The sequence below is a fragment of the Brachyhypopomus gauderio genome, chromosome 6, assembly GCF_052324685.1.
Source record: "Brachyhypopomus gauderio isolate BG-103 chromosome 6, BGAUD_0.2, whole genome shotgun sequence".
Lineage (NCBI taxonomy): Eukaryota > Metazoa > Chordata > Actinopteri > Gymnotiformes > Hypopomidae > Brachyhypopomus > Brachyhypopomus gauderio.
Window position 1 is genome coordinate 28,939,112 of NC_135216.1, and position 14,078 is coordinate 28,953,189.

Genomic DNA, 14,078 nt, shown 5'->3' on the forward strand with positions numbered 1-14,078 from the left:
CGGCTAGAAGCTAGCGAACCGGGGCTAGAAGCTAGCGAACCGGGGCTAGAAGCTAGCGAACCGAGGCTAGAGGCTATCGGATCGGGGCTAGAAGCTATCGGATCACGGCTAGAAGCTAGCGAACCGGGGCTAGAAGCTAGCGAACCGGGGCTAGAAGCTAGCGAACCGGGGCTAGAAGCTATCGGATGACAGCTAGAAGCTACCGAACCGGGGCTAGAAGCTAGTGAACCGGGGCTAGAAGCTATCGGATGACGGCTAGAAGCTAGCGAACCGGAGCTAAAAGCTAGCGAACCGGAGCTAAAAGCTAGCGAACCGGGGCTAGATGCTATCGGACCGGGGCTAGAAGCTAGCGAACCGGGGCTAGATGCTAGCGGGTAACAGCTAGATGCTAGCGGACGTACGTGTACTCCCAGCCGAGAGCTTGATCTTTCAAACGCGGACAGCAACTGTTCCACTGAAACCGGCTGGGAACAGTAACAGTACTGGGGACAGTAACAGTACTGGGAACAGTAACAGTACTGGGAACAGTAACAGGGAACAGCACCAACTTTTAGCCGCGAGCTTCCTGCTATGTAGTCTGCAGCAGTGAAATGCTGGCTACACACAAAGATGCTCCGTATCACAAAGTTTTCCCCTTCATCCCTCCTAATTGCACAAACCCATTTTCTTTTCTGCTCGTCGTCAGCCGGAAAACCGTAGAAACTGAGATACGACTGTTTTTGCTTCGAGATCGAGCACCCTGGTGCACTGCAAAAGCTCTTGTTATTGGACTCTGCCATTGTTTAATGTGTAACGGAAGTAACTTTACCCTGCAACGAGAGCTTCCGGAAGAAAAAATGCGGAAGTGTGAAAAGGGCCTATGTGTTAATTTAGGTTGCCTAACAAAACGTTCAGCTTAACACACAGATTTGCAAACTCTACCTTAATTATTTGTATGTGGTCGTCCTCACGTTATCTATCATTGATTTGGGCTAGAGCGACTAGTTTATCAGGTGACCAGTCGGCTAAAAATGCTTAGTAGTTTGGTGCTGTATGAGACATTTTACTGCACAAGAAAATGATTTCACGTTGGGCTTAGAGGGCAAACGGTACGATATGACTTGATGTAACCTGCTGACTGGTGGGGCACGGGAGAAGAAGTCTATCTGTGACCGTGCGTGCTGTGCTGATGACGCTTCCTTCCACTCGCTGAACTGAACTGCTGCTGCAGCCAGGGTTGCCAGGTCCTACAAAAATATCCCGCACAAAATCAGTGTAAAACCCGCCCTTCAGCAGCCTAAACTAGCCCAAAGCCCAAAGTAGTGAAAAGTTGTCGACGGGGTGGGGTGGCGAGTGTAAGTTGTTGATGGGGGGAAAGTGGCGAGTGTTTAAAATGGAGACAAATTAAGTATTATATCGCGATCGATTCTTTGTGTTGACTTGTAACTCCCGTGGTAGCCCAACTCAAAAGTAGCCCAAAAAAACCGCACCCCGCGACCCCAGAATTTTTACCCGCGGCTGGATTTTCAAACTAGCCAAATTTGGCGTGAAAACCGCGAACCTGGCAACTATGGCTGCAGCGCATCTGGTGTGACAAAGGAAGAGAGAGGTCGGGTGTGTGCGAGGTGGTGGCTCATTTCAGGGCATTGTTTTTAATCGCTCAGGTTTTCAAAAGATCAATTCAAACCGACCTCAGTAAAATGTTAATAATTTTTTTTTTTTAAACCTAAGTTTCAAAAGGGCACTTTCGTTGATAAAGGGCAGAGTTGGTGGTGCTTTAGCACCACCTGATGTCTATGTGTGCACGCCAATGTGTGTGTTTGTGGGCCATGTGTGTTTTCTAGAATTGAAGGTCTTAAGTGTTTTATGCACTTGCTGCAGCATAAAATTTAAAACATTTCAAATATGTTCTTCTGTATTTCAGTACATCCTCCCATCAGGACATTAGTACATCAGTACATCAGTACATCCTCCCATCAGGACATCAGTACATCCTCCCATCAGGACATCCTCCCATCAGTCTCTCAGCTTTTAGTTCAAAACCATCTAATCTAGGGTGCTGTTTCCACAGAAACAGTGAAACTAGCTGTGCAATGGATGGTTTAATGAACTACAGAAAAAATTAAAATCTTTAAAAACCCAGTTAAATACAAAACAGCTGCCAGTCAGTAAGGGGTTAACCGGTAACCACCCCTGTACAGGTTAGCCTGGGGGAGAGAGATGGGGGGAGAGAGAGAGACAGAGGGGCGGGGGGGAGAGAGAGAGACAGAGGGGCGGGGGGGAGAGAGAGAGACAGAGGGGCGGGGGAGAGAGAGAGACAGAGGGGCGGGGGGAGAGAGATTGGCATTCAAATTCTAGAGAGATTAACATCATTGTGTAAATCTGGACATCAAGAGTGTCAGAAAAGAGTTTGAAGAAAACTAGGGTTATGATATACTGAAGAATATGGGTTAGTTCCAGGGGTTAGGGCTAGGGTTAACCACCTCTTTAGCAATCATATATAACAATGGACGAGAAGATAGAGTCAGAGAGACAAATGAGAATCAGAATGAGAGTTGGATACAGTGAAAGCAAGACACGAGAGGGATATGTAGTAAGAGATGTGTGTGTGTGTGTGTGTGTGTGTGTGTGTGTGTGTGTGTGTGTGTGTGTGTGTGTGTGTGTGTGTGTGTGTGTGTGTGTTACCATAGCTCCTACTCCATAGGCAGTGGCAGCAGGTGTGAGTGTGTGGTAGGGGTCTGCAGCATACACACGCCCATAACTGGGTAAAACACACACACACACACACACACACACACACACACACACACACACACACACACACACACACACACACACACACACACACACACACAAGCTGAGCTGAGGATATGCTACTTCCCACAGAACCTTAACTAGCCAGCAAACAACCCCAGAACAAGGCCCTAACAGCATTAAGACTGGAAGGGTGAAGGTGAGGATTGGTGACCCTTCCCGAACCCTCACTGTGGTCAGGTGAACTGTGGGTAGGTGAACCCTCACTGTGGTTAGGTGAACCCTCACTGTGGTCAGGTGAACTGTGGGTAGGTGAACCCTCACTGTGGTCAGGTGAACTGTGGGTAGGTGAACCCTCACTGTGGTCAGGTGAACTGTGGTCAGGTGAACTGTGGTCAGGTGAACCCTCACTGTGGTCAGGTGAACCCCAGACTGCCCTCAGCACCTCAAGGCTTCACTCACCCGTCACTGTAGGCAGCCGCAGTCACTGGAGCTCCAGTTACTGCAGATGGCTGAGTGTAGCGGTATGAAGCATAACCACCCTGAGAGAGAGAGAGAGAGAGAGAGAGAGAGAGAGAGAGAGAGAGAGAGAGAGAGAGAGAGAGAGAGAGAAGAGAGAGAGAGAAGGAAGTTATGAGAGAGAGGGGGAGAGGAGAGAGAGATGAAAGTTATGAGAGAGAGAATGGGGAGAATGAGAGAGATGGAGGTTATGAGAAAGGGGGAGAGAGAATAACAGAGGGATTGAGAAATTGAGATTATGAGAGAGGAAGTGAGGTTGAGAGAGAGGGGATGAGAGTGAGAGGATGAGAGAGAAATAGAGAGTGAGTGAGAGGATGAGAGAGAAATAGAGAGTGAGTGAGAGAGTGAGAGGATGAGAGAGAAATAGAGAGAGAGTGAGAGGATGAGAGAGAAATAGAGAGAGAGTGAGAGGATGAGAGAGAAATAGAGTGAGTGAGAGAGTGAGAGGATGAGAGAGAAATAGAGAGAGAGTGAGAGGATGAGAGAGAAATAGAGAGAGAGTGAGAGGATGAGAGAAATAGAGAGTGAGTGAGAGAGTGAGAGGATGAGAGAGAAATAGAGAGAGAGTGAGAGGATGAGAGAGAAATAGAGAGTGAGTGAGAGTGAGAGGATGAGAGAGAAATAGAGAGTGAGTGAGAGAGTGAGTAGGGTGTGGAAAACAATCCTAATCCCATTTGTTCCTGAACACTCACATATAAATGTGCAGCTCCATAGAACCCATCTTGATACACCACACTGAGGGAGAGAGAGAGATTGTGTTTCCTAACTGTGTAAGGAGGCTATTGGATATTTAGAAAACCCTTGAAAACCCTTGTGCAAGTAGGTTAGCACAGCTGAAAACAATTTTGCTGATTAGAGAAGCTATAAATCTGACCTTCCTTTAAGCTAGTTGAGAATCTGGAGCATTACAATTGTTGGTTCGATTAAACTCACAAAATGGCCAGAAAAAGACAACTTTCAATTGAAACTCGACAGTCTATTCTTGTTCTGAGAAATGAAGGCTATTCCATGCGAGACACTGCCAAGAAACTGAAGATTTCCTACAATGGTGTGTACTACTCCCTTCAGAGGAGAGCACAGACAGGCTCTAACCAGAGTAGAAGGAGAAGTGGAAGGCCCCGCTGCACAACTGAGCAAGAAGACAAGTACATTAGAGTCTCCAGTTTGAGAAATTGACGCCTCACAGGTCCTCAACTGGCAGCTTCATTAAATAGTACCCACAAAACGCCAGTGTCAACGTCTACAGTGAAGAGGCGACTCCGGGATGCTGGCCTTCAGGGCAGAGTGACAGAGGAAGATTGGAAAAAAGTGTTATGGACAGATGAATCAAAGTTTGAGGTGTTTGGATCACACAGACAAACATTTGTGAGACTCAGAACAACTGAAAAGATGCTGGATGAGTGCCTGACACCATCCGTCAAACATGGTGGAGGTAATGTAATGGTCTGGGGTTGCTTTGGTGCTGGTAAAGTGGGAGATTTGTACAAGGTAAAAGGGATTTTGAATAAGGAAGGCTATCACTCCATTTTCCAACACCATGCCATACCCTGTGGACAGCGCTTGATTGGAGCCAATTTCATCCTGCAACAGGACAATGACCCAAAGCACACCTCCAAATTATGCACAAACTATTTAGAGAAGAAGCAGGCAGCTGGTGTTTTATCGTTAATGGAGTGGCCAGCGCAGTCACCAGATCTCAACCCAATTGAGCTGTTGTGGGAGCATGCCAAAGGTCTGCAATGCTGTAATTGCTGCTAAGGGAGCATTCTTTGACCAAAGCAAAGTTTAAAGTAGAAAATTATTTCAAATAAATAAAAAAAAACATTATTTCTACCTTGTCAGTGTCTGGACTATATTTCTATTCATTTTGCAACTCATTTGATAAATAAAAGTATGAGATTTCAAGGAAAACACAAAATTGTTTAGGTGACCCCAAACTTTTGAACGGTTGTGTGTGTGTGTGTGTGTGTGTGTGTGTATATGTGTGTGTATGTGTATGTGTGTGTGTGGGTGTGTGTGTTTGTGTTACCCAGGATATGCAGGAAGTGTGTGTTGAGGTATCGCTGCTCTGACAGTGCCGTATAATGGTCGACCTCTCAGCTGTGAACCCCGCAACACTGGAACTACACACACACACACACACACACACACACACACACCTTCCAGGATTCTCACAAAGAACCAAAATCTTTGGATGAACAACCAATCACAGGTCTAGCAGCTGCATAGTTTAGTGTGGAGCTCAACATACCTGAGTAGAGATCTGGCCCATACACAGCCCCCATCACAGAGCTTAGTTTCCACCCTGCTGAACACACACACATACACACACACACACACACACACACACTTACCATTGCCATTTTTTATGTTCTAGTTCAGTGAAAGCATTTTGAGTGGTTTGGTGTTTAGGTTTGTGCGTGTGTGTGAAAGAGAGAGAGTGAGAGAGAGTGTGTGTGTGTGTGTGTGTGTGTGTGTACCATAGGGCAGGGGATGAAGAGTATCTCCATTGGGGTATGGACTAATCATCTTATTATTGGTCATCACTCTGGCTGTAGCATTATTTACCTAAACAAACACATATGATTAACAGAGCAACTAAGCTAACGGCAACAGTCTCAGGATGTGATCAAAGGGTGTGTTGACCTATCAAAGGGTGTGTTCCTCTATCAAAGGGTGTGTTCCTCTATCAAAGGGTGTGTTCCTCTATCAAAAGGTGTGTTCCACTATCAAAGGGTGTGTTCCACTATCAAAGGGTGTGTTCCTCTATCAAAGGGTGTGTTCCTCTATCAAAGGGTGTGTTCCTCTATCAAAGGGTGCGTTCCCCTATCAAAGGGTGCGTTCCCCTATCAAAGGGTGCGTTGACCTATCAAAGGGTGTGTTCCCCTATCAAAGGGTGTGTTGACCTATCAAAGGGTGTGTTCCCCTATCAAAGGGTATGTTGACCTATCAAAGGGTGTGTTCCACTATCAAAGGGTTTGTTGATCTATCAAAGGGTGTTGTTACTGTAGCTACTATAAAGATTACATGTTTACATGTGATTTCCAAGTCAATGTATTTTTGAGTAATCTTCTGTATTCTTATTTGATTCTATTTTTGTTAACTATTTTGTCTCTTATTTTGTCACTTCCGCCGAGACGCCGTTTACGTTCGAAAAGCGTAAAAATGAGTTTTTGGCTTTTGCTAGCTGGCGCCGTCAGGTGCAGGGCGTGTAAAGAGATGCTCATATTAAGTTAAAGATCAGCCATAAACTATCTTTGTAAGAAGGTAAATTAATGTTTATTGGTACATACGAAATTAAGAAGACTCCAAGACGATTTCCTTCCCTAGCATGCAGCCAACAAGGTATTTTGTGAAGTTTGTACGTTATTTTCCTTTTACATTATTTGCTATCATGTATGCTACCTAGCTAACGTGGTGTTTCTATGTCTAATACTGTGTATTAGTTTTCACGGTTTGATGTGGAGAAGACTTCAGTAAAACCCGTTAAAGAAAACCACTTGTGTCTGCTTGTGCATCGGGAGGGAGTCAGAGTGAAAACTTGAACTGTCTATCGACGCAAGTGGTCGATACAGAAGACGACGAGCCAGCTAATCTCAACGCGGTCGCGCCGGCGCAGCGAGTGTTCATCCGGACAAGCAGATGAGTGAAAATCGCGCACGTCAACGTACCGCACGAGCAACAGCTTCAAATCAAAGCCATTAAGTACTTGGACACTGATAAGAGTGAGCTAAGAAGAGGGCTTTATGAAAGTTGCTTAAGGGATTCCTGTGAATGCTTAACACTGCTATGTGGGCGATGAATGCAACTTACTTGCTAAGTTAAGGTGAACTAAGTCTTGCCATTAAAGCTGCTATAAGCTTAGTTTAAAGATTTAAGCTGAAGGGTGAAATTTCCCACTATATTTAAAGTTCCAATTTAAAGTGTGTGTTTTGATAACAACTGAAGGTTATTTACTATATGCAATTTTGGTTAATAATATGTATATCAAAGGTACAGAGGTTTATTTACATTTTCAAGGTGAATTTTGAGTTTTAAAATATTGATAATTATAGTTAATGATAATTTCTGTTTAAACAGATATACACATTTCAGAAACACACATTTAAATGATATTTGAAGTGATACTTCTTTCTTGCTAGTTTTAGTTATTAGCTTATGACATTATTTTTGAGTAAACAAACTCACCTATAAGGCATTCACAGTCATAAGAGATACTTGCACATTAAGGGACCTAGTAATTCATGCAGAGATTTATTTACACACCAGATTTATTTACAATTCACACTCAGACATTCCATTAAAAGGCAATTCATTGATAATGGCAGAGTTAAGTAAGACCACACCCAGGGTAAGGGACAATGTTAGGGACAGTGAAAATAAAGACCCTTCAGAAGATCAAATGGAAGATGCTGCTGATGTGCCACAAGAAGAAGAGCGGCAAAACGAAGTGCCACATCCAAGACGTGGTGAACGAATTCGCACACTAACAGAGAAGGCCAAAGAAATGCAAGATAATAAAATCAAGGCACTCCAGCAACGATTCAACTACATCTATCAAAAATGGCGAATACAAGCAAAATTAGCCAAGAAGCAATTGTCACAGTCCTCAGAGCCCTTATCTGAAAATGTCCTGAATGATATCATGGGTGATGTTAGAGGCCTCTGTGCTGACCTCCAGCACGTTTATGAAGCGCTACGTGGAATCATAGCTCCAGACCAAGACACACGCCGCACAGTTGACCGGTGTGTAGAGATTTCAAGTTTCATTGTATCCAGAGCATCGTGCCATCTGAGTGGAAACGTTTTAGAGGGAGAACAACAAGAATGGCCAGATGCCAGCTCTCTTTGGAACTCAAGCAAGAGTGAATTATGTTCTGTCTCCTCTATCCCTAAAGATGCCTCAGAATACTCAAGAAAGTCTTCTGTGAAACGCCAAGAAGCTGCTGCTGATGCTGCTGCAAGCCAAGCTGTCCTGGAAGTGTTAAAAGAACAAGAAAGAGAACAACTGGAAATACAGCATCTAGAAGCAGAAGCTAAAAGGAAGCTTACTGCTCAAGAGGCAGCTGCCATGAAATGTCTGCTAGAACAAGAAGCTGAGGAGATGAGGAGGAGAATAAAGAGAGAAGAAGAGAAAGCTGAAATGAAAGCTAAACTTGAGGAAGAGTACAACGCTCTACAAAGGACTTTGGAGGACAAACGGAGAAGAATACAGCATTTGGAGATAGTGAAGGAACTAACTTCTGCACGGGCAAGAATGCAAGTGTATGATCAGGAATCGGATGGAAATAAAGGACATCCCAATAAAAGGGACACCCTAACTCATGAGTTGGGCCCCACAAGGCAATTAACCCCGCCAATGTTTCCTGCCCCTCAAGCTGTGATAACCTCCACAAATCAAAGCACACCTGAGATAGTCAAAGTCTTAGCAGATGCTTTAAGTGCTAACAGAATCCCAGTTCCTGAACCATCAGTATTCAGTGGGGATCCACTGAAGTACAGTGATTGGAAGCTCTCCTTCGAAACACTTATTGATCAAAAAAATATTCAAGACAAAGAGAAGATATACTACCTCCGTAGATATGTAGGTGGTCAAGCTAAGAACGCACTTGAAGGATACTTTCTGCTTGGAACTAAATCTGCTTATGCTTCAGCATGGGAGATCTTGGAGGAAAGATACGGAAATCTGTTCACAGTTGCAAAGGCATACAGAGACAAACTCCAAACGTGGCCAAAGATTGGTGCTAAAGACTGCTTCGACCTCAGAGAGTTTGTCGACTTTCTCCGCAGTTGTGAGGCTGCCATGGTCCACATTAAGGCATTGGAGATCTTAGATGACTGCAATGAAAACAGAAAAATTCTGTCAAAGTTACCAGATTGGCTTATTGCGAGATGGAGTAGGAAAGTCATTGAAATTGATGAAAAAAGTAACAAGTTCCCTTCCTTTAGTCAGTTTGTTGAATTCCTCACCAGAGAAGCGAAAATCGCCTGTAACCCAGTGACATCCTTGCAATCACTAAAGCAAGGTGAAACTGAGAAACTAAAGCCACAAAGACATCAAAATGTCAAAGCAAAGACACTAACAACAAGTTCTAATGAAGAAACTGTGAAGACATGCATTTTCTGCAAGATGACTGGGCATATTTTGCACAAATGCAGAAAGTTCCTAGAGAAGACAATCGCGGACAGAATAAGGTTTGTCCAAACTGAAAGGCTGTGCTTTGGATGCCTCAAGTCAGGTCATGTCTCGAAGAGCTGCAACAGTAGGAGTGTTTGTGACACCTGCAACAAAAGGCACCCCACTTGTTTGCATGAAGACAGAGACAAGGAACAACAAAGACGACCACAAGTTAAACGTAATTCAAGTCATGAAAGGTCAAGTTCAAGTCAAGAAAAGAATAAAGAAAAGCCTCAAGAAACGCAACTTAAAGATACGGCCACAGTTGCTATTTCAAACAGAGTAATACTCGAAGAAGCTAATACACAGACGTCTGCTGTACTTCCTGTTTGGCTGTCTTCAGTCAAGCAGCCAGCACAGGAGGTACTGGTATATGCTCTGTTGGACTCTCAAAGCGACACAACCTTTGTCCTGAGAGAAGTAGCTGATGCTTTAGAAGCTGACAAAGAACAAGTCAAGTTGAAGCTCTCTACTATGACCTCAACCACAGTAGTGAGCTCCCAACGAATGAAAGACCTACAAGTCCGTGGTTTTTACTCCAGCAAGAAGATCTCCTTGCCACCAGCCTACACATGTGACTTTATTCCAGTCAACCAAACTCACATCCCAACTGGTGAAACTGCCAAAGCTTGGCCTCACCTAGAACACCTCCAAGAAGATGTGGCACCTTTACAAGACTGTGAAGTAGGTCTGCTCATCGGCTACAATTGCTCGCAAGCCTTACTTCCACGAGAAGTTGTCTCCGGCAAAGAAAATGAGCCTTATGCACAGCGCACAGATCTGGGGTGGAGTATAGTTGGCTGTGGAAACCCCCTTGTAGAATATGGAGATGCAATCGGGATCAGTCATCGCGTAGTGGTGAAGCAAGTGACTCCATACATCGAGCCTTGCAGCAACCTAAAAACAGAAGTGCACTATGTGAACAGATCCAAAATCAAAGAAATGACTCCTTCAGACATCTTAAAGGTTCTTGAATCAGACTTCTCAGAAAGAGCGGGAGAAGAGGATTCTGTGTCTCAAGACGATCTCAAGTTTCTGTCAAAGATGAAAGAAAACATCAAGCAAAAGGATGATGGTCATTATGAAATGCCATTACCGTTCAAAGGGGAAAGACCAAAACTACCAAACAATTACTTGTGTGCAATACACCGTCTAAATTGTCTTCGAAGGAGACTAAGCAAGAACGAAACATGTTTCAAAGACTACGTAAACTTTATGGACGACATAATCTCACGTGGCAATGCAGAGAAAGTACCCAAGCAAGAGATCGATAACAGCCCTGTATGATATATCCCACACCATGGTGTTTACCATCCGCAGAAAGCAGGGAAAATACGAGTAGTATTCGATTGTTCTGCTAAGTTTCAAGAAACCTCTCTCAATAACCATCTGCTTACTGGGCCCGATCTGACAAACACGTTGGTGGGAGTCCTGTGTAGATTCCGAAAAGGCTTTATCGCTGTAACTTGTGACATTGAAAGAATGTTTCACCAGTTTCACGTTAAAAAGGAAGACCAGGATTACTTACGATTCCTATGGTGGGAGTACGGCAATCTGGAAACTACACCCTCAACCTACAGAATGAAAGTCCATCTGTTTGGAGCAGCTTCGTCTCCTGGCTGCGCCAACTTCGGCCTGAAACATCTGGCAGCAAAAGGGCAAGGTCAATACAGCAAAGACACCATACGTTTCATTCAGAGGAATTTCTATGTAGATGATGGTCTGGCAAGTGTTAACACTGAGAAGGAGGCCATTCAGCTAGTCAAGGAAACAAGGGAACTTTGTTCCTCCGGAAAGTTAAGGCTCCACAAGTTTGTCTCTAATGATGAGAATGTGATGGCATCCATCCCAGAAGAAGAACGTGCCACTGTCAAGGATCAAGACATGACCTTAAGCTTACCTCAAATGGAAAGAGTGCTCGGCGTAGAGTGGTGCATCACCTCCGATTCATTCAAGTTCAGAGTACAAGTGAAACCCAATCCACTCACAAGAAGAGGCGTGCTCTCTACAGTTGCCTCTGTGTACGATCCATTAGGATTCATAGCACCTTTCGTACTTCTTGGAAGGCAAGTTCTCCAACAAATGTGCAGAGAAAAAATTGGCTGGGACAGTGAACTTCCAGAAAGCCTGAGACCTCAATGGGAGTCCTGGATTAGAGACCTTCCCAAGCTGTCTGAAATGGAAATTAAAAGATGCTACTTACCCTCAACTTTCCACAAAATCAAGCGGTATGAGCTTCACCATTTTTCTGATGCAAGCTTCTCTGGATACGGTGAATGCTCTTACCTGCGAGTTATTAGTGAGTCTGATGAAGTTCATTGCTCTCTCGTGATGGGAAAATCAAGAGTCACACCAACCAAGGTGACAACAATACCAAGATTGGAGCTCACTGCAGCAGTAGTTGCTGTTCGAACAAGTGACATTCTCCGCAACGAATTAGAAATTCAAGATTTGCAAGAATACTTTTGGACTGATTCCACGGTGTGTGAGAGAATGTGTGTGTGTGTGTTTGTGTGTGTGTCTGAGGTTTGACTGATAGTGTAGTGAGGACAAGCCTCTCTGCTGATTATCATAGTGATTAAAGTTACTAGGACAGAGTAGTTCCAATTAAAAAAAGTAAGAAAAAAATGTTTCCCTTAAAATTTTTCATCTGACAAAAGAAATTACTCCAAATATGGGCACATCATATAATTGAGAGTAAAGGGACCAATAAAATAAAACAAAGCAAAAAGTCAGCCAATCAGCAAGCATCAGATGCAGCATTGAGACCAATCAAAATGTTGCGGCACTTCCATTCAAAATAAGGAAATGGGATGAGGAGAGATACAGGAATGGGAGGAAGTGAAGAGACACACAGGGAAACGCAGCACATCACGAAGAACAAAGATACGCTTCATCTATATAGAACAAAGAGATACGCTTCATCTATATAGAACAAAGAGATACGCTTCATCTGTATAGAACAAAGAGATACGCTTCATCTATATAGAACAAAGAGATACGCTTCATCTATATAAGAACAAAGAGATACGCTTCATCTGTATAGAACAAAGAGATACGCTTCATCTATATAGAACAAAGAGATACGCTTCATCTGTATAGAACAAAGAGATACGCTTCATCTATATAGAACAAAGAGATACGCTTCATCTGTATAGAACAAAGAGATACGCATCATCTATATAGAACAAAGAGATACGCTTCATCTGTATAGAACAAAGATATACGCTTCATCTATATAGAACAAAGAGATACGCTTCATCTGTATAGAACAAAGAGATACGTTTTATCTATATAGAACAAAGAGATACGCTTCATCTATATAGAACAAAGAGATACGCTTCATCTGTATAGAACAAAGAGATACGCTTCATCTGTATAGAACAAAGAGATACGCTTCATCTATATAGAACAAAGAGATACGCTTCATCTATATAGAACAAAGAGATACGCTTCATCTGTATAGAACAACGAGATACGCTTCATCTATATAGAACAAAGATACGCTTCATCTGTATAGAACAAAGAGATACGCTTCATCTATATAGAACAAAGAGATACGCTTCATCTGTATAGAACGAGATACGCTTCATCTATATAGAACAAAGATACGCTTCATCTGTATAGAACAAAGAGATACGCTTCATCTGTATAGAACAAAGAGATACGTTTCATCTGTATAGAACAAAGAGATACGTTTCATCTATATAGAACAAAGAGATACGCTTCATCTATACAGAACAAAGAGGTACGCTTCATCTGTATAGAACAACGAGATACGCTTCATCTGTATAGAACAAAGAGATACGCTTCATCTATATAGAACAAAGAGATACGCTTCATCTGTATAGAACAAAGAGATACACTTAATCTATATAAGAACAGATACGCTTCATCTATACAGAACAAAGAGGTACGCTTCATCTGTATAGAACAAAGAGATACGCTTCATCTGTATAGAACAAAGAGATACGCTTCATCTGTATAGAACAAAGAGATATGTTTCATCTATATAGAACAAAGAGATACGCTTCATCTGTATAGAACAAAGAGATACGCTTCATCTATATAGAACAAAGAGATACGCTTCATCTATATAGAACAAAGAGATACGCTTCATCTGTATAGAACAAAGAGATACGCTTCATCTGTATAGAACAAAGAGATACACTTAATCTATATAAGAACAGATACGCTTCATCTATACAGAACAAAGAGGTACGCTTCATCTGTATAGAACAACGAGATACGCTTCATCTGTATAGAACAAAGAGATACGCTTCATCTATATAGAACAAAGAGATACGCTTCATCTGTATAGAACAAAGAGATACACTTAATCTATATAAGAACAGATACGCTTCATCTATACAGAACAAAGAGGTACGCTTCATCTGTATAGAACAAAGAGATACGCTTCATCTGTATAGAACAAAGAGATACGCTTCATCTGTATAGAACAAAGAGATATGTTTCATCTATATAGAACAAAGAGATACGCTTCATCTGTATAGAACAAAGAGATACGCTTCATCTATATAGAACAAAGAGATACGCTTCATCTATATAGAACAAAGAGATACGCTTCATCTGTATAGAACAAAGAGATACGCTTCATCTGTATAGAACAAAGAGATACACTTAATCT

The 14,078-nt window shown here is 42.8% G+C and overlaps 1 protein-coding gene across 6 annotated transcripts in view; it reads right to left on the minus strand.

Moving 5' to 3' along the window:
* Positions 1–2,050: 2,050 nt before the first annotated feature.
* LOC143517597 (RNA binding protein fox-1 homolog 2-like) overlaps positions 2,051–14,078 on the minus strand; it is a 38,969-nt gene continuing 26,941 nt past the window's right edge. For 2 of the 6 annotated variants that reach the window (XM_077010298.1, XM_077010295.1), the window contains 7 exons: positions 5,733–5,820; positions 5,504–5,560; positions 5,282–5,375; positions 3,945–3,987; positions 3,196–3,275; positions 2,665–2,740; positions 2,051–2,186 (listed from right to left, as the gene is read on the minus strand). In XM_077010298.1, coding sequence (XP_076866413.1) covers positions 2,145–2,186; positions 2,665–2,740; positions 3,196–3,275; positions 3,945–3,987; positions 5,282–5,375; positions 5,504–5,560; positions 5,733–5,820 — 480 coding nt within the window. In that variant the 3' untranslated portion in view covers positions 2,051–2,144. Of the gene's footprint in view, positions 2,187–2,664; positions 2,741–3,195; positions 3,276–3,944; positions 4,525–5,281; positions 5,376–5,503; positions 5,561–5,732; positions 5,821–14,078 lie in introns of those variants that run through there. The other 4 variants (XM_077010296.1, XM_077010297.1, XR_013131992.1 and 1 more) reach the window with 4 other exon arrangements.